This window comes from Oncorhynchus mykiss, chromosome 1 (genome assembly GCF_013265735.2).
Source record: "Oncorhynchus mykiss isolate Arlee chromosome 1, USDA_OmykA_1.1, whole genome shotgun sequence".
Classification (NCBI taxonomy): domain Eukaryota; kingdom Metazoa; phylum Chordata; class Actinopteri; order Salmoniformes; family Salmonidae; genus Oncorhynchus; species Oncorhynchus mykiss.
This window is the reverse complement of record NC_048565.1, coordinates 58,682,713-58,704,616: the sequence shown is the minus strand read 5'-3', so window position 1 is coordinate 58,704,616 and position 21,904 is coordinate 58,682,713. Positions and strand designations below refer to the sequence as shown.

Genomic DNA, 21,904 nt, shown 5'->3' with positions numbered 1-21,904 from the left:
CGCTATAGTCCCCTCCAAGCTCAGGACCCTGGGACTGAATACCTCCCTCTGCAACTGGATACTGTACTTCCTGACAGCCCGCCCCCAGTTGGTTAGGGTTGGGAAAAACACATCCGCCACGCTGACCATCAACACGGGGGCCCCTCTGGGTCCCTGTTCACCCACAACTGCGTGGCTGCCCATGACTCCAACAGCATCATCAAGTTTGCTGATGACACAGCGGTGGTAGGACTGATCATGCAGTCTATAGGGAGGAGGTCAGATACCAGCCAGTGTGATTTAGGACAAAAACCTCTCTGTCAATTATAGCAAGACAAAATAACTGATTGTGGATTACAGGAAATGGAGGGGCGAGCTTGTCCCCATCCACTTCGATGGGGCTGTAGTGGAACGGGTCGAGTTCCTAATTATCCACTTCACTAAAGAATTAACATTATCGACACACACCCACACAGTTGTGATAAAGGGTAAGACAATGCCTCGTCCCCCTCAGGAGGCTGAAAAGATTTGGCATGGGCCCTTAGATCCTCAAAAAGTTATACAGCTGCACAATTGAAAGAATCTTGATTGGCTGCTTAACTGCTTGGCACAGCAAACGCAAGGCACCCGACCGCAAGGTGCTACAGACGGTGGTGAGTACGGCCTAGTACATCACTGGGAATGAACTACCAGCCGTCCAGGATCTGTATACCAGGCGGTGTCAGAGAAAAACCCCAAAATGTTTCAAAGGTTCCAGACACCCAAGCCATAGTAACGGTACCAGTGCACCAAGTCTGGAACCAACAGGACCCTGAACAGCTTCTACCGCCAAGCCATTAGACTGCTAAACAAGAATGCTAAATAGCTCATCAAATGGCTACCCGGACTACTTGCATTTACCCATTTTTTTGCACTAACACTGACTCTATGCACACACATTGGACTCTACCCACACACTCACACATACTTACACTGACATCTCAACTCACACTACATATACCCACACACACAACATGCTCACACATGCATACTGACGTCACACACACACACTCACACCCTTTCACGCTCACCATATACGCTGCTGCTACCGACTATTATCAGTCCATTTGCCTAGTCACTTTACCTCTACATACTGTATATGTACATACAGTGCCTTACAAAAGTTTTCATCCCCCTTGGTATTTTTTGTATTTTGTTGCATTACAAACTGTAATTTAAATGGATTTTAATTTGGATTTCATGTAATGGATATACACAAAATATTCCAAATTGTCGAAGTGAAATGAAAAAAATTACTTGTTTCAAAAAATATATATATATTTGGAAAAGTGGTGCATTCATATGTATTCACCCTCTTTGCCAAGAAGCCCATAAAAAATATATTGTGCAACCAATTACCTTCAGAAGTCACATAATTAGTTAGATTGCACACAGGTGGGCTTTATTTAAGTGTCACATGATCTCAGTATATATACACCTGTTCTGAAAGGCCCCAGAGTATGCAACAACCCTATGCAAGGGGCACCACCAAGCAAGCAGCACCATAAACACCAAGGAGCTCGCCAAATAGTCCAGGGACAACGTTTTGGAGAAGTACAGATCAGGGTTGAGTTATAAAAAAATATCAGAAACTTTGAACATCCCACAGTGCAACAATAAATCCATGGCACCACAACAAACCTGCCAAGACAGGGCCGACCACCAAAACTCACAGACCAGGCAAGGAGTGCATTAATCAGAGAGGCAACAAAGAGACTAAAGATAACTCTGAAGGAGCTGCAAACCTCCACAGCGGAGATTGGAGTATCTGTCCATAGGACCACTTTAAGCCGTATACCACAGAGCTGACCTTTACGGAAGAGTGGCCAGAAAAGAAAAAAATAAGCGAACACTTTTGGTGTTCACCAAAAAAGGCAAGTGGGAGACTCCCCAAACACATGGAAGAAGCTATCCTTGTCAGATGAGACTAAAATGTAGCTTTTTGGCCATAAAGAAAAACGCCATGTCTGGTCGCAATCCCAACACCCCTCTTCACCCCGAGAACCCTATCCCCATAGTGAAGCATGGGGGTGGCACCATCATGCTCTGAGGATGTTTTTCATTGGCAGGGACTGGGAAACTGGTCAGAATTGAAGGAATGATGGATGGCGCTAAATACAGGGAAATTCTTGAGGGAAATCTGTTTGTCTTCCAGAGATTTGAGACTGGGACAGAGGTTCACCTTCCAGCAGGACAATGACCCTAAGCATACTGCTAAAGCTACACTCGAGCGGTGTAAGGGAAACATTTAAATGTCTTGGAATGGCCTAGTCAAAGCCCAGACCTCAATCCAATTGAGAATCTGTGGTATGACTTAAAGATTGTTGTACACCAGCGGAACCCATCCAACTTGAAGGAGCTGGAGCAGTTTTGCCTTGAAGAATGGGAAAATTTCACTGTTAGTCTACACCTGTTGTTTACAAAGCATGTGACAAATATAATTTCATCATAATAGGAAAACTATCTGGACCAGATCATCTCCTTCATCCTCACTGCTCTTCAAAGTAATGTCTAACTCTTGTTTCATGGTGAACGATTATTTTGCCTCACGGACTTGTTGACTCAACCCGTCGGCATCTCTGAGATTTATCACTCTGTGAGGCTTCGGGAATAAATCTGAGAACCACTAATCAATCCTGTTGGTTGTGTGACGTCCTAGGACAAGGTGAAAGCATAATCTGTGACTGGGTAACAAATTTGTGATTGGGTACAAATGCATCAACTGGACAGGACTCAGGTTAGTGTGTTTCATCATGAATGGAAGATGAAAAAGCACATTTTGGTTTTCAGGAATTTTCACAATATAGCCAATTTTGACTTTGCAGCTGGCCCAACTAGTGGAAATTGCACAATTCTGCCTCCAGGGCAAGATTCATGACACTAAACCTTAATTAACCTGCGGCTGGAAGGGGTGTATCGATCAAGCATCTCAAAGTACGAGTGCTGATTCAGGATCAGTTTTGCCTTTTAGATTCCAATGAATAAGGTTTTATGGACATGTAAACACTGTAAAGCGGCTACTGTGAATTTGACAGTAATTTACAGGCAGCTTGGTGGCAAGTAAATTTCTGTATTTCATATTACATTTCACCTATTGTAATGTAAACACGGTATCAAGGCAAGTACTGTGTAATGAAACACAGTGCCATACCATTAAATTGACTGTATTATACTGTAAAAAAGTAAATGCTACCGTAATCAGAATGAATACATTTATGGATGAAATTCATTGAAGGGAGGGGTCTCTATTTCACAGTAGGTAAAGGTAAAGTGTTCACACATTACAGCATATTAATTCATATTTGGTGGAACTCCTAGAGGCCTTAACAAAGGCTTTCCAGCTGGTCGTAAATACAGGGCAAAACAGCCTGTAAAGACATGGCAAACTGCTCAACCATTAAAAGTTGAAGCATAAAATCTGTCCCCTATTAATTTTAACGTGAGGGAGCACTATAACCACATACAAGTAAAATTGGTACAACATTCTTACTCACGAGCCAGAAACCATCCACCCACTAGCGGTCAAAAGGTTTTTGTCACTCCAAAGATACTGTACGGTACTGTATTCTGTGCGATTGAATTACAGTACCGTTTGAAATACAGCTATTTTTTCAGTTACAGTGTAGATCAGCACTCCTATTCTGAGATGCTTGATACATACAGCCCCAGAGCTTGATATTTCTTTGTTACATTGTTTAGTGGTTATGTAAGAGGGATTTACTGTATATGTGAAAATATATATACTCACTGCTCAGAAACTCTAATCATTCTTTTTCATGCATCATGTTTATGTACAATATACTATTCATTGACTATAACCTCTTGTGTATTACTCTTCGCTGTCGGTCTCTGTCCCCCTTCAGACAAACAGCACTCCTTTTGTGTTCCCTAGTAGTAATACAGATATAGGATCTTAAATTCAGCCAGTTTTCTACAGCAGTAAAATAACGGGGCAACAACAGGAACTGTGCATTTTTTGTGAATTATAATTAATGGACTTTTTTGTAGGGGTTGATACATTTTTCGTTAGGGCAAATCAAGTTTGAAATTACCAAGTGGAAATTACGAACTTTAGAAGCCTTTTAAAAACTTGAATACCCTTCAAGAACATTTTCAGCAACAAAAGAGTGAGCAAATTAACATCTCACATCTGAACATGGGTGTCTGGCTAGAAGTAAAGCACAACTGCATGGGGAATTGTGTGTTTTGTCAACTGGTTAGGGTGTTGGCTGTCTTTCATAGGCTGACAACCAAACAAGACTCATGCCTCCCCCAGGAGTCCTTAGTCCTATGTTGTCTAGTTTGAGACTGGAATCAATAGCTGTTGTTTAACTATTGTTGTCTATGTAAAGCTTAGAACACAACAAGAGAGATAAAAAGAGACAGGCCAAGAGATTATTTGAGAGACAGTATGGCAGCACGATAGAGGTACTGGGACTTGAAAACAGACACAGTAGAGTGTGTGTGTGTGTGTGTGTGTGTGTGTGTGTGTGTGTGTATAATTTAACATATTGGGGGATGTTTCGGGGGTCTAGAGTATGTTTGTAACACGGTAGCAGCTGCCATCTCCTAGGCACTGCAATGAGGTGAGGGCTGACAGCAGAGGGGATGACCAAGGGGAGGTGGGGAAAATGGAGTGTGAGGGGGAGGGGAGGTGGAGAGGAGAGGGAGTGGAAGAAAATAGCCTGGCAGGAGGCATACCCCATGCTGCCGTATTGGTTTCGGGAGAAGAGCTTTTCTCCTGCATCTCTCACTCTCTAGCTTGCATAGCTCGTTTTTTCACTCTAAAGATACACCATCTGCCTGGACGTATTTTATACATATCAACCCTCATTTTCTGGTCAGTTTTACCTCAATACCAATGGTCATGGTCAAGGAAAAAGGTAACTGAATCGTGTGTGTGTCTGTGAGATTTGTTTTGATTGTTTTGATTGCCCGCAGTCTGATGTGCAGTGTGTGTTTTTGTGGATCTGTCCTGGTTTTAGTGTTACATTGTAGATGTATTGCTGATGTAAGCTGCAGACCAGTATTAGTGATCAGCGAACACATTTTTGTAAGGATTGTTCTTTGAGGGAGCATACTAAAGCATTAGCAATTCACACAGGATAGAATATCCCTTTTTGCTATCAAGGAGATATCTGCAGTGTATCGCTCCGCTGATGAAGATACACATGCAAACATACAGTTCCTTATGCTGAAATATTACGTTGATATTTGGAACTGACTGCGTTTTACTACATGTAAATATACGAAAATGGCTTGATGGCTAGTTTCAGTGGTGAGTTTGAGGTAAGGTAATGTACATTTGTGTACAGAGGGAAAGTGGAGCATTAGTGTAGGGATCCACACGGCGCACAGCCGCCCCAGTCAGACACGCACACATACTCAGTCTGCAGCCATAACCATGGTAACCGACTAAAAGGTACACTCCATTATTGTCTGCCGTGGCCTCATTCATAGTGAGGTTTTTCTTACTGAAATCAGTCCATGTCCTACCATAATATGGTTTGAGTGTGAAATATCTGTGTGTGTGTCTGTGTCTAAATGTAGAGGGTGACTGAGTGTGTGTGTGTGTGTGTGTGTGTGTGTGTGTGTGTGTGTGTGTGTGTGTGTGCGCACGCTAGCGTGTGTGTGTCATACAGGCAGGCAGACAGGCAGGCAGAAAGGCAGACAGACAGATCACATGATATGGCCTATCTGAGACCCACTGAGCTTTGGCGTCTAAGCTGAATGTGTGACACATGGAAAACTGAACTAAACAATGACTACACTCAGAGAGATTGTGCTTGTGGGTGGATTTCCCAATTAAGCTAATAATACTCTAGGCGTACTTGACAATTTACAGGGTCTGCGAAGTACACCCGAGGAGACAGACCTACTTACCTTGAGTTACATGTGCTCTTTACGCCATCACATCTTCAGTATTTGCTTCAGTTGTGTTTCTCATTACAGTGTGTGTGTGTGTGTGTGTGTGTGTGTGTGTGTGTGCGCATGTCTGCATGCGTGTTAGTGTGTGTGTTGGGTGTGTACTTGTACATTCTCTGTGTCTAATCCTATGCTGACTCCAGCCCGCCTGTAAACACAGATAATCATCAAGAGCATTTCTACCTCATGCCACAGAAACAACGATACACAGAATCCCCTAATTTATCATCATCACAATCACTTTTATATTTTTGTGACTCACCCAGGTTTTGCAGAGTACTGCAGACACTGCAGTAGTGCCTCCTCTTTGAAGTGTGGCTCTCTCTCTCTCTCTCTCTCTCTCTCTCGCTCTCTCTCTCTCTCGCTCTCCTCCCTGAAAGAGTAGCAGAACATCCTCACTGTTACAGTTTTTCTCAATTGCTAAAACACAATTTCTGAAACCTTGCTCCATTTCCTGAAAACATTAAACACAAAACCTCATCTTCAGGCACTATTTACATAACCTCTGACTCCTCTCGCAAAATGAAACATTCGCCTCAAAACAGTTTTACCTGTGTTCAAAATCAAACACTGCTCTCAAAACATAAACAAAGTGATCAACATGATATACACTCACAAGCAGTCAGTAAACAATACACCGAAAAATAGAAAACACACTGTACAAAATACAATTCTCAGGGAGAAGTACGTTTTTAATCTAAAAAAATATTCATATTTTTCCGCCATTGTCTTTTGATGAACGAAAACATATTCTATCATAGTAGTTCAAAATTGATCAGAAATTACTATTCTGCTTTGCTCTTTGCCATTTAGTTTTTTGTTCTTCCTCCTCATTGTACCCTTATTTTTACAGTACTGTACCCTGCATCTCACAGACTTGCCCTTTGTCTCTGTGATACTGTAATTCTTGTTCTTTGTTGATATGAACTTGCAACCAGTCAAAATCTATTGAGCAGTCAGTACTGTTAATAAATGGAAAGCACAATGTTCAGGGCCATACAATTTGTCCATTGTACAGTATACAGCCCACAATGCACTGTACTACAGTATACATTACTAAAAGGGACAAAAATGAAAGGAATAAACGTGATCAATGTGCTTCTTCTTGTCTTTGGGCTGGGTCAGGCCAGAGCACTTCATCGACATCGCAAGAAATATTGTCCCTCCTGAGGCAACGGGGGAAGAAGCCTCTTGTGTGCCGTATCCAGCCCTGACATGATTCATCACCTATATCACCACAGGCTAAATCCATGGCTTGCATCAGATTTACTCTGGTGTAGGGTTGTCTATCATACACTTTCCATCTCCAAGAGGAGAAAAACTCCTCAATCGGATTCAGGAAAGGCGAGTATGGAGGGAGGTACAAGTTCATAAACTGCCCATTGATGTTAAACCATTCCCATACCTGAGCAGCTCGGTGGAATCTGACATTGTCCCACACTATCACATAGGTGGGAATGGGATTCTCATTTAGCTCTTGACCCTGCTGCTCTTGAACCTGCTGCTCAAATAAAATATATCTTAGATTGGCAATACATCTTAGAAGGTGCTGGGTGTTACATGGCCTGAGTGTAACATGGTGATGTAGAACACCATGGTTGCTGATAGCAGCACAGATTGTGACATTGCCACCTCGTTGACCAGGGACTTCAACAATGGCCCGCTGTCCAATCATGTTTCGGCCTCTCCTTCTCCTCTTTGTTAGATTGAAGCCTGCTTCATCGACAAAGATGAACTCATGGGGTCTGTCCAAGGATTCCAAGTCAAATATTGTCTGTGTAGAAATACAATATACTGTATGTAGGATTTTGTATGTTGTACAGAGACAGTGCTATACTGTAGAGTACAATTAGGCTTCTGATTCACATACATTGTATGTACTGAAGAGTAATGTCATTCACATAGTATGTGTTAGTACTGTAGACAATCTGGATTACAGTAAATGTTTCTGAATACACTTACTTGCACATACTGAGCTCGTAGTTCTTTCACCCTTGGTGAGTTGCGCTCAAAAGGTACTCTGTATACTTGTTTCATTTGCATCCTGTTACGATGGAGGACACGGTCATTGTGGAAATGCTCACACTGTCGATTCCCTGGAAGTGTGTGTTGTCTTGTATCACTCGTTCCTGGTTTTCTCTGCGTCGTATTGCATTATCTTGAAGGACCATGCCAACTACAACGGCCTCTTGCTCCCGAGTGAATATAGCTGTCCTTCCACCTGCATGTGGCAGCCTTGCAATTCTACAAAAAGTAGTTTTGCAGTTGCCAAACATATTCATGCAGTACTCAAATTGGGTTGCACTCTAAGTCCTGCTTCCCTCATTGTCAGTCCATGGACAAGAACATGGTCTATAACTGTTGCTCGAATTTCATCAGATATTTCCACTCTTTGTCTTCCTCTTCCTCTTCGTCGTCCTCTTCCTCTTTCTTGCCCTCCTCCTCCTCTTCCTCCTCGTCGCCCACCTCGCATACGCACTCGTCCTCTCACACTGTTTCTTCTATCCATTCTCAGACTTTCTCCTTTCCACCTTCAACAACCTGTTTGCTCTCTGAACTGGTTTATATTGGTTGTGTCGCATCATTTGAAACAGGTTAAATCAATTTTGAGTGGTTGTGTTCAATCAATGACAGGTCTTCTCTATTTGTATTTGATTGTTGCCACTTGTGTTTACCAGTGTGGATGGCATGTGCATTAGAGTGCAGAATGTGTTTTGAGAATGAGAATGTGTTTAGAGTTTTGCTGAAAAGTCTAAGTGAGATCTGCAAATTGTGTTTTTCCATGTGAAATAGTTGAAGGTATTGACAACAGACTGCATAACTAGCTAAATGAGTCCAGGCAACTGAGAACCTTGTTCAGCCAATGTGGTTTAGTGTTTTAGCAATTGAGAAAAACTGTAATACAACTGTAGCAAAGGATCAGCACTTATAGAGGCAAAGCGGAGTGGCTACATCCCAAATGGCACCGTATTCCCTACATAGTGCACTACTTTTGACCAAGGCCCATATGGTCCCATTTGGGACACAGATCGTGAGGTAGACACAGCGAGCACCAGTGTTGCCGCCTAAAATCAATACACAGAGCTCTGAAACCTGCATCCCCCTTGAGATAGAATTAGTTTAGAGAAGGAAATAGAGGGGACATCCAGGTTGTGTATGACAAACCTTAGAAATACTCATTATATGTGACAAACATCCCTTTGCCATTTGCTCTGTGCTAAAACTGAACCCCTCATCTGATTATCATAGGAAATTTGACACATGATGCTAAAAAGAGAAGATAGAGTCTAGATTTGGGCCAGATTTTGGATCCTGTAATGTATTTAAATTTACTATCTTTCACAGGGAGGTAACAATTATTTTGATAGGGTAGGGTTTTTTGATAGGGTTTTTATTGTTTAGGAAATGATAAGAGGGGGCAAATAGTCTTAGATACACAGTAATCCTGTATAAAAATAAACACTATATATTACACACTTGACACATACACAAAAGTACATACACATGTCTCTACACACACAGTATGTACCAAGAGCTGGGTGGGTGAATTGAAAGTCCTTCTCCGTTCATACATTACAGGTAACTGTGTTAGTTAGAACATCCCAACAACAACAACCCTCTGGTCTATGACAGCCAGCCATTTAGAAACAATTATTATTCTGTGTTAGGTCCCCAGAGATTAGTTATTCAGGGCTGGGGGGCTGGTAGAGGGAGATACGTTCCCCCCAATTTGTGCCCATGTTTGAAGTGCTTTGTCTGGGACACTGGTGCAGGGACTGGCGGTTGGTCGGGGGGTAGGGGTTGTGAATCAAATCATACATATTCATAAGAGGGAGGTTATAGGATGCCTTATTATGTCTGTGTGATAAAAAGTACCGCACGCCCTCACCAAAACACACATGCACACACACACATGCAAGCTCGCACGCACGCACGCACACAGGCACACACACACACACTTTTACCACAGTGGGGATATTTAGAATTTGATATTCGTTGTAGGCCATGCCACTCCAGAACTGCTCATCCCAGAGGGGTTGGTTGGATGGGAGACCCAGAGCCATACACGTGTGTGTGTGTGTGTGTGTGTGTGTGTGTGTGTGTGTGTGTGTGTGTGTGTGTGTGTGTGTGTGTGTGTGTGTGTGTGTGTGTGTGTGTGTGTGTAAATAGAGTAGTGTGTGTGATACTCATTGCATCTGGCTTGTATGTTCTGTATATATCTTCTATATCTTATCAGTGGAGTGTCCCAGACACGCCACAGGGGTCCTGTTTTTCTGCTAGGCTCCACAGGAAGCAGTCATTTCAGTCTCATACTTAAATGACTTACAGAAAACAAATAGTGGTGTGAAAATACGCTATTAGAACTTTTCCTTTGATTTTTTGAGTAATCATATTCCCAATCCATTTTCAAAACACTACTACTGTTTTGTGCATTTTAGATAGAATAGTCTAGGACGAAAATGGGAGATCCAGAAAAAGGGTAATTTGAAGGACAGCTGAAGAACCCTTTATGGTTCTAGGTAGTCTAGAAAATAGGAAGTTAAATCTGAGCCTGAGAGTGAAGATGAGAGTGGAGGCTTCATCAGTTATTTCCCCTCTCCATCAATAAATTACACACACTCTATTGTTATTTACCAGCAAGGCCTGTGCATGCGTAACAGGAAAATATGTCCATGGGGGATTCAATCTGTCCTTCTCCAGTTCCCCCCAGTGCATCATCGGCAATCTTTATTATTGCTTATGCAGAGGCTTCCTTTAAAGAGATGGGGGTTGGGGTTGTAGTAGGTGGGTTGAAAGCACCACTCGTCGAAGTGTGCTGAGCCTGGGGAAGCTCTTTTGGTAACTTTACACCTACGCCCATGGATTTGGGGGCTACGCCTGTCTGTCTGTGGCCTTGTATCAGTCCTAAAGCAATGCAGGCTATGGGCTGTAAGTGTGAGAGGAGGCCTGGGTGATGATTAGGGCCATGTTCAGTAGGACAAACATTGTGGAAAGTTTCACACAGAAATGTCATAAATACAGTGGACACTACTCCTTTTTCTACATAACATATTTCTATCTGAACATTTCACAATGTTGTGCCCTGTTGAATGTATCCCAGTGTACATGGTTTTGCCTGTGATCTTCCAGTGATGAGGCAGAGGCAGTATAGATCTCTCTGTCAGCAGATATTACAGTTCCATCCTCATCCTCTGTAGACTGAGACATCAATGCAGTAGTAGAGTCGAGGGTGGAATGTGACATTGTGTGACCATAGTTACTGATTAATCACTTGGTAAGAGCATGGTATAGCGAAGATATCACAGTCTCACGTAGTTTTTTGACATCCTTGTACAAACGTATATTTTATACTAGTAAACTGCATGAGATCTAGACGATTTAGGCACACGGAAACAATTACGATTAAGACATTAATTCCGACCGGCTTAAGTTAAGAGTTAAGGTTTGTATCACATCCGGACATGATTGGGAGTCCCATAGGGCGGTGCACAATTGGCCCAGCGTCGTCCAGGTTTGGCCGGAGTACGCCCTTCATTGTAAAATAAGAATTTGCTCTTAGCTGACTTGCCTAGTTAAATAAAGGTGAAATAAAAAATAAACAGAAACAACTTCAGGGTTAAGGTCAAGCATTCATTCCAATTGGTTAACAGTTCAGGAATTCATACTGATTGGTTAAGTTAAGGATTAAGGTTTGTGATCGAGTTAATTCAATTCAGGCATTAATTCCGATCGGGTGAATTAAGGATTAAGGTTTGGAATAGGGTAAAAACTGAAAAACAACTCGGTTAAGTTTAGCCATTAATTAAGATTGGCCTTGCTAACTCATTGTGGATGGATGGTTCAGTGGTCTAAGCAGTGACCTCCTGCTCCATAGACTTTGGGCTTAATGCTAGATCCGGGCACTTGTTTTGAGTTTTACATTTTCTCTCACGGTGGATAGTTTCGACAGGGTCTCCCAACGTCCTGGCGACCTGTGATCGAGTGATCTCTCTGGGGATAAACAGTTCTACTTACTTACAGCTATGGTGATAGCACAGTCACCGTACTGGGCTAGCCCTGTGTATTCCCTATTACTGAGGTAATATTGTCACAGTTGGTTTAATCTCGGAACCCAGAACCAAATCTTGCAAGAAACTACAGTTGGTTTGGAGTATTCATTACTCCTTAGTTCCAGTAAGTTGCTGTATAGTTACATACCAGTGCTGAGGCGCCATATCACATTGTGAGTGCTGAGTACTGAGCCCTCACCACCACTGCTGTCTTAGTTCACTGCCACTCAGGTCTAAGACCTTTGTTATTGAAGAATGACTCACAGCTCTGTGGAAAATCACATTGAGCACACGAGGGAGACAGACTCCCTCCCTCCTTTACCCTACTTCCCCTCTCTCTCTCTCTCTCTCTCTCTCTTGCTCTCACCCCTCTTTTTCTCTCTTTTAACTCCCTCCTTTCCTCCATCCGTCCATCTCATCCTATAAACCAGGGTTCCCAATAGGCGGCCCGTGAGCCAAATTCCTCCCTCAGGTCATTTCATTTGCAACCCCTTAAACTTTCTGGTCAAAAATATGAATAATAACAATTTCTTGAATAAATAATTTTCGCTTTGGGACATGAAATAAATTACCAAGAAATTAGCTCAAAGTTATTTTAATTGAGGAAATCTGTTCCCAAGTACTCCCATGCATAAATAGTGAGGCATATGTGATCGTATCCCAATGTCATCGAGGTTGGAATTTATTCATTTTTTTGTCAAATATTATATATTTTTGGGATTCTTGCGGTCAAATTGCGGTGTACAAATTATTATTATTATTTCTTTTATTTTATTTATTTATTTAAATTTGACCCCCTTTTCTCCCCAATTTCGTGGTATCCAATTGTTTAGGAGCTACTTGTCTCATCGCTACAACTCCCATACGGGTTCAGGAGAGATGAAGGTTGAAAGTCATGCGTCCTCCGATACACAACCCAACCAAGCCGCACTGCTTCTTAACACAGCGCGCATCCAACCCGGAAGCCAGCGCACCAATGTGTCGGAGGAAACACCGTGCACCTGGCAACCTTGGTTAGCCTGCCACAGGAGCCCGCCACAGGAGTCGCTTGTGCGCGATGAGTCAAGGATATCCCTACCGGCCAAACCCTCCCTAACCCGGACAATGCTGGGACAATTGTGCATCGCCCCATGGACCTCCCGGTCGCGGCCGGTTGCGACAGAGCCTGTGCGCGAACCCAGAGTCTCCAGCATAGCTGGCGCTGCAGTACAGCCCCCTTAACCACTGCACCACCCGGGAGGCCGTGAACAAATTATTTATAACTATGTTCACGCCCCCCGACCATCCGATCAAGGAAAAACCGGCCCACGGCTGAATATTATTGGGGACCCTTGCCCTACACCATGAGTTGGTGTGCTCTTGCAATGTCTTCCCCACCACTTTCAATTCAGATCTGGACCAACCTTGTGTATAGTATCATACGAAACGAAGGCTTACAGTGGCTTTGTGACCAGGCCTTGGTGATGGATCAGACAATGTTTTCTGAAGGTGTTCCTTCATCAAAAACCGAGGGGAAAGACCTCTCCATCATGGTGACAACTCCACGGTGTCTCCCTCCCAGAGTGCAAAGAACCTTGGTGTGACCCTATACAACACCCTGTCGTTCTCTGCAAACATCAAAGCAGTGATTCTCTCCTGCTGGTTCATGCTCTACAACAGTGGTTCCCAAACTTTGTATAGTCCCGTACCCCTTCAAACATTCAACCTCCAGCTGCGTACCCCCTCTAGTACCAGGGTCAGCACACTCTCAAATGTAGTTTTTCCCATCATTGTAAGCCTGCCACACACATACTATACAATACATGTATTAAACATAAGAATGAGTGTGAGTTTTTGTCACAACCCGGGTCGTGGGAGGTGGCAAAGAGCTCTTATAGGACCAGGGCACAATCCAGAAATCTGGCAGTGGCTTCTGATTAAATCAAATTATCACAGAACAGCTTGTTGCAATTTTGATGAGGCTCTGTTGTTCAGATATCGGTAAGTGGACTGGAGGCAGGGCATGAAAGGGATAACGAATCCCGTTGTTAGTGTCATCAGTTTCGGGAAAGTGCCTGCGTAATTGCACACCCAACTCACTCAGGCGCTTCGCTATATCACATTTGACATTGTCGGTAAGTTTGAGTTCATTCGCACACAAAAAATCATACAATGACGGAAAGATGAATGGATAAGAGTGTCTGACTAAAATGGAAAAATGTGAAGTGAATATGTTTGCTGAATGTTTTCTGAAGGTGTTCCCTTGGCAGAAACAATTTAATGTGAAGGGTGGAGGTGCGATCTGTTTTTATAACTGATTACTATCTGTTGTGGTCGTTCCCTGGCTTATTACACAGAGAAAATGCCTGGCACTTTATCCTCAGGTATAATACTTTTTAACTGGGTATAAGCATGTATGAACCTTCACAATATCTGATAATAAGGGTTATAATATGTTATGCCTCTCTATGTATTAATATTTCAACTGACTCAAATTGCTGTTAATTACTCAGGATCATTATGAGTTGACAAAAATAAATTATGGGGGGGGGGGGGGGGGTGTACATACTTAGGACTGGTCTTACAATGCATTATAACGGCATCATAGTACATTAAACTTGCATGCTGTAAAGTGTGACTGAATGTTTTGGTAAAAGGTATGTTGTTCATATTAAAACAACTTTAAGAATTGTGTGTGTGTGTGTGTGTGTGTGTGGACATGTTTAACTCTTCTTGTGGGGACCAGAAGTCTACACAAGAATAGTAAGCAAACAGACATTTGACCAACTGGGGACATTTTGTTTGTCCCCACGAGGTCACGAATGCTATTTCTAGGGTGTGTGTTTCTGAGTTGATGCTCTTGAAAGTGAAATAATCTACCGTTTCAAATTAAGCTGCATTGCCGCAATGGAACAGTATGTGTATACAGTATAGTGGTGTGAATGTGTGTGTGTGTGTGTGTTGTTCTTTTCACTGTCATGGTTTCTGAGCAGTTGGTCCTTATCCACTGCTCCATGTGGGAACACAGATACAGATACAGATCCTCTGCCTACCCATATACCCGCATCAATAGCCATTGGAGGGCAAAGCTACAGTTTACTAATGCATAACCTACCATATATTATATTTTATAGGGTATGTTTCTTGGCCAAACAACAACAAAGTGCTCACCCTGCCACTGTTATCGTAAACAGCTGTGCGATTGGGCTGGAGAAATGTAACTACTCTCAAATTCATAGACAGGGCTATTGATCCAAGGACGATAGTTTTATTTAAATGTTTCTTCCCAGTTGGTAGTTACAGTCTTGTCCCATCGCTGCACCTCCTGTACGGACTTGGCAGAGGGCGAAGGTCGAGAGCCGTGCGTCCTCCGAAACACAACCCAGCCAAGCTGCACAGCTTCTTGACACATTGCCCGCTTAACCCGGAAGCCAGCTGCACCAACGTGTCAGAGGAAACACTGTACACCTGGTGACCGCGTCAGCTTGCGTACGCCCTGCCCACCACAGGAGTCGCTAGAGCGCAATGGGACAAGGACATTCCGGTCGGCCAAACCCTCCCCTAACCCGGATGACGCTGGTCCAATTGTGTGTCCCGGTCGCAGCCGGCTGTGACAGAGCCTGGACTCGAACCAGGATCTCTAGTGGCACAGCTAGCACTGTGATACTCGGACTATAGGAAGGACTATAGTTTTAACCAAGTTTCGAGGCAATACAGTTTTTGTTTACAATTTCACTGTTTACAAAAAATGGAGTAAATCCAGCCAAATTTAGGGTTCTGGCGAGGTTCAAAAGCTGAACTAAGCTCATGAGACATTTTTTAATTAAATCCATCAAGAACAAATGGGTATAAATTATATATTTAAAAGTCCAAACATGGAGGTGCCAATCCTAGATTACCCGTTTTAAGCCTAGCCCAAGGCTTGTATTCATGAAGCGTCTCAGAGTAGGACTGCTGTTTTGCATTTTAGATCATATAACTTTTAGCACACCTACATATACTGTAGGCACTTCATGCATGTGGGCCCAATAATAATAAGCAGTATACATGGAGAATCTCTATTAGACACGCTTCTAAGTCTAAATCTATGACTAGGCTTAGCCTGTGAAATGGGAAACTATACCTATACACTGTTCAAATGAAATGTTTTATAACACACAAAAAATAGTGCTGCCACCAACGTTAATTAAGGTGACGAAACGAACCCGGAAAAAGTTTAAAATACTATCATGGTGTCAGTGGTGGGAAAAGTACCCAAAAATGACTCAAGTAAAAGTGAAAGTCACCCAAAATACTACCTGCTTAAATGTCTAAAAGTATTTTGTTTTAATATACTAAAGTATCAGAAGTAAAAGTATAACTATAAATAATTTCAAATTCTTAATATTAAGCAAACCAGACGGTCTTGTTTTTTCAATTTACAGGTCGTATGGGGCACATTCCAGTCCTCAGACATAATTTACAAATATGTTTATTGGGTCCGCCAGATCCGAAGCAGTAGAGATGACCAAGGATGTTCTCTTGATAAGTGTGTGAATTGGACCATTTTCTTGTCCTGCTAAGCATTCAAAATGTAATGAGTACATTTGGGTTTCAGGGAAAATGTATGGAGTAAAAAGTACATTATTTTCTTTGGGAATGTAGGGAAGTAAAAGTAGTCAAAAATATAAATAGTAGAGTACAGATGCCCCACAAAACTACTTAAGTAGTAGTTTAAAGTATTTTTTACTTAAGTACTTTACACCATTGCAAGTCCCTCCTCTTATTGTACATTCCCTGCTCCTTTAAGGTGTGATGATTAAGTCCTCATTAGTAATTCCAAAACGTCAAATGTACAGTATTATTCTCAAACAAAGAATACAAGACAATATCGTTTTGTGAAAATACAAACAATACGTTTATCCATGATATAATTAATGAGTGTAAATGTGCTTTTTCAAGACATGATTTTGAAGCTTCAAATGCTTTATCTTTTCTTTGCAAATTATGAAATGACAACATAACATTAATTACTGCAGTCGGCTAAATCAGGGTCACACAGAGTGTTTCTTGGTAGTCTTAAACAAATCTACTTTAAAACAAAAGTATACACCACTCACAGGGTTATGGGCTTAAAAAAAGAAGACACCTGTACCATGTCAGATATAGAGTTGACATGTATTACATTTTGAGTTTGCATCCCATTATTACACTTTATATACATCACAGAAGACTGAAATATAACGAAACCATTTGTCTTAGAAACACCCGATTTTAGGTGTTATTTTTATTTATTTTATTAATGACGAAAGTATGACAAATATGAATAACACTCCACACATGAGGCCACCAGGTCATTTGAATGCAAGAATAGGCTACCAGGTGTTTCACATTTTTATATTGATAAAGTAAGACAGGTCAAAGATCTGTAAGGCATTCTATTTCATATTCATGGGGAAAAAAACAGCTAATGTTAGCAGTAGCACTTATACAAAACATGTTCAAAAATGTCAGCCCGGAGCTCAATATGATCCACCAGTTTTTCTGCAGGGAGACAGAGAAATAGCAAATAATAACAATAAATAATGATAGTATATGAATGCATAATTAATTTACTAACTGCTATCATGTTAATACATTGCAATATGAATATACAATTATTAAACATATTAATATCAATATGCAAAATGTACATACATGAATGAAGCTGTGCAAATATAGCAACAAGATAACAATAGGAATCTCAAAAGTGGGATACAATAACATGTGGCGTGGTCTCCAATATGAAGTGTCTCCATTACACATTTAGGCAAATTGTGCTTCAGGCTTTAATACATTGGCGACAGCCCTCCCACCTATCTGTTTCATGTCTCAGGTAGCCCGCAAAATCTAGCATGGATAGAATGCAATAGTTTACTATTATTTGCTATATTCTAATAATGTTCATGTGTTAACGTATCGCCATGGTCCGCGCTACGGTGAAACTAGCACTCCGAGAGATCTGAAATCATTTGATGGTGAACTTTGGCAGCCAACTAGAGAAGAAAGGCAAGCTATCACTTACTTGAAAGTCAGGACAATCCTTGTCCTGCAAAAATATACATTTTTAAAGTTATTTTTTTTAAATTTCGCAAGCAGTAGGAATTTAGGAATAAATGTGGAGTGTAGCTTTATAGTTACATGATGACATCACCTGGCTCACATACCTTATTCGGCAATCATAATGTATAAAAAAACAAAAAAACAATTCTATCATTTGTCACAAAAAAGAAAGTTTGACAAAATAAAAATCCACCCCAGCATATACTCTCTGATTACAACCTCATTGAATCCTGGCGAGCACATGATCCTAAAGCAAAAGAGAACACTTTCTACTCAAACAGGCATAAAACATTCTCACATTTCGATTTCATACTATTATCTACACCTCTGTTTTCTTTAAACAAGAAAATATAAATTCGACATATGAGCTTATTACTGCCAAATTCAAATCTTAGAATGTACTAAAAGAGCCACAAGATGGCGTTTCAAAGTACATTGCTACATAATTCTACATTCTGTGATGTCAAATTGATCTAATTGAATACATAATTATCAATAAAAAGGCAGTCGATGACCGCAGGGTTCTATGGAATGCCACCAAAGGTTTTATAATTATTTTTTTTAACTGCATTTGCATGTGGTTTGAATATATAAGAATTGGAAATGTTTAACTGCGTTAGATCGTTCTCAACAAACACTCATGACCAGGTAGCTATTCCTCTTTCCAAGGTCAAGACAGAGCTCAATTAATTGATAAGACAGAGCAGAATTTGCCATCCATCGAATTTGACTCAACCATTGCTTTCATGGTAATCGTCCTAGTCATTTACTGGCCAACAAGCTAAGCAGTAATGATCAATTAGCTGTTATAGCAACTATTGAATTTGGAACAGGGGAATTACTATCAGAACCCACATTAATCAATCAAAGATTCTCCCACTTCTATAAAGAACTGTATACCTCAGATTGTAAAATCGCACACCCAGCCAGACTAAGTCCTTTCTAAAATAATTAAGAACTCCTCTTCTCTCAATAGAGGAAGACACCCTGGCTGGGAGCCTGAATTGTTAGGTATGCTGCACTGTTAGAGATAGAAACATAAGCATTTCGTTGCACCTGCGATAACATCTGCAAAATATGTATTTGCGACCAATAAAATCAGATTTGATTTGAAATCTTCCTCAATTAACTCAAAGGGGTATTGGATAGCATAAATGAAGGCATATCACCTGGATGGGACGGTATTCCTCCTGAGGTCTGTTTAAAATGTGGGAAGCAATTATATCCGCTATCAAAATGAGTAGCACACGTTCACAAAGGGTCAATGTGGGGGAGATGTGAATTCAGCACTAATTATGCTTTTATTAAAAAAAGATAAGGAACCCAGTGTTCTCACTATTGACCCCTATCTTTGATGAACACAGATTTTAAACTGTTTTCCAAAAGGTTGTCTTCCCATCTCGAGACTTACTAACCAAAATTGGTCCTACTAAAGCAGGTTTGTTAAAAAAAAATGTATCCTTGGATAACCTATGTCGACTATTACATATACTATACAAAAGTATGTGGACATCCCTTCAAATGAGTGGATTTGGCTATTTCATCCACAACTGTTGCTGACATGTGTATAAAATTGAGCAGACAGCCATACAATATCTATAGACAAATATTGGCAGTAGAATGGCCTTACTGAACAGCTCAGTGACTTTCAACGTGACATCGTCATAGGATGCCACCTTTCCAACAAGTCAGTTCATCACATTTCTGATATGCTAGAGCTGCCCTGGTCGACTGTAAGTCCTGTTATTGTGAACTGGAGGAACAACAACGGCTCAACCGCGAAGTGTTAGGCCACACAAGCTCACAGAACTGGACCGCTGAATGCTGAAGTGTGTAGCTTGTAGAAATAGTCTGTCCTCGGTTGCAACACTCACTACCGAGTTTCAAACTGCCTCCGGAAGCAACCTCAGCACCAGAACTGTTCTTTGGGAGCTTCATGACATGGGTTTTTATGGCCAAGCAGCCACACACAAGTCTAAGATCACTATGCATAATGCCAAACGTAGGTTAGAGTGGTGTAAAGCTAGTGCCAACTGTAAGGTTTGTTAGAGGAGGGCTGTTTTCATGGTTCGGGCAAGGCCCCTTAGTTCCAGTGAAGGGAAATCTTAACGTTATAGCATACAATTACAATCTAGACGATTCTGTTCTTCCAACTTTGTGGCAATAGTTTGGGGAGGGACCTTTCCTGTTTTAGCTTGACAATGCCCTTGTGTACAAAGCGGTGTCCATACAAAAATGGTTTGCCGAGATTGGTGTTGAATAATTTGATTGGCCTGCACAGAGCCCTGACCTCAACCCCATCGAATACCTTTGGGATGAATTGGAACTTCGACTGCGAGCCAGGCCTAACATCAGTGCTCGACCTCACTAATGCTCTTGTGGCTGAATGGAAGCAAGTCCCCACAGCAATGTTACAACATCTAGTTGAAAGCCTTCCCAGAAGAGTGGAGGCTGTTACAGTGGCAAAGGAGGGACCAACTCTATAATAATGCACATGATTTTGGAATGAGATGTTCGACGAGCAGGTGATCGTATCTCTTGTCTGTCTTGGAACATACAGTGCATTCAGAAAGTATTTTTCCCACATTTTGTTACGTTACAGCCTTATTCTAAAATGGATTAAATATTTTTGTCCCCCTCATCAATCTACACACAATACCTCATAACGACAAAGCGAAAACAGGTTTTTAGACATTTTTGCAAATGTATTAAAAATAGAAAATATAATTATTTACTTACATTCGTTTTCAGAGCCTTTGCTATGAGACTCTAAATTGAGGTCAGGTGCATCCTTTTTCCATTGATCATCCTTGAGATGTTTCTACAACTTGATTGGATTCCTCCTGTATTAAATTCAATTGATTGGACATGATTTGGAAAGGCACACACCTGTCTATATAAGGTCCCACAGTTGACAGTACATGTCAGAGCAAAAACCAAGCCATGAGGTCGAAGGAATTGTCCGTAAAGCTCTGAGACAGGATTGTGTCAAGTCACAGATCTGGGGAAGGATACCAAAACAATGTCTGCAGCTTTTAAGGTAGCCAAGAAAACAATGGTCTCCATCAAGGTGCTTCAACAAAGTACTGAGTAAAGGGTCTGAAAACGTATGTAAATGTAATATTTCAGAATGATTATTTTTGAAACCTGTTTTTGCTTTGTCATTATGGGGTATTGTGTGTAGATTGGTGAGGGGAAAAAAACAAATGAATCCATTTTAGAATAAGACTGTAACGTAAACAAATTGTGGAAAAAGTCAAGGTGTCTGAATACTTTCCGAATGCACTGTATACCTATTATTTCTATTTAGTTTTACTTTCTTTGCTTTCAGACCCATGGGTGCCTATTGACGCATACTTTCTTGGATTGTTTTGGAGATTTTCACCAGAGCGTTTGGTGTGCTCTTTCCTGTCTGAGTTTGTGAAGGGCCTGAATACAGTAGGGGCGCACGCAAACATGCCTGTTTTAATACAAGACCACAAAGTTTGCTAGAGGACACACCAAACACGAATGCCCTCTTACCACCTCCATGCCCCAGAAATTAGGCGAATTCTGAACAGTACGGCAGCACAATGTTTGAAGTTCACAATTAGTCTTTAATCTATCATTTGTATTCTGATATGGGGGCCCAAGTTCTTCACATGGTACGTGTCTGTGTGGTTTAGTGGGTAAAATTCTAATTAAATGTGCCATTTTACTGCCCCAAAAGTCGGGGGTTCTATTCCCACTTCTGCCTGTTCTACTTTCACTCCTTCTCCATCTCCTCCTGTTTCTAATCTCTCCCACTTTCACTCCTTCTCCATCTCCTCCTGCTTCTAATCTGTCTAAACAAAGCAGACAAAAAAAATATA

At 41.4% G+C, this 21,904-nt stretch overlaps 1 protein-coding gene across 8 annotated transcripts in view; it reads left to right on the top strand.

Annotated features, from left to right (window-relative positions):
• The window catches only part of ablim1a (actin binding LIM protein 1a), a 146,388-nt gene that overhangs the window by 55,925 nt on the left and 68,559 nt on the right, over positions 1-21,904 (top strand). The window contains exon 1 of one of the 8 annotated variants that reach the window (XM_036980848.1): positions 4,699-4,901. The exons of the other annotated variants lie outside the window; for them this stretch is intronic. Coding sequence (XP_036836743.1) covers positions 4,880-4,901 — 22 coding nt within the window. The 5' untranslated portion in view covers positions 4,699-4,879. Of the gene's footprint in view, positions 1-4,698; positions 4,902-21,904 lie in introns of those variants that run through there. 8 annotated transcript variants of the gene reach the window in all.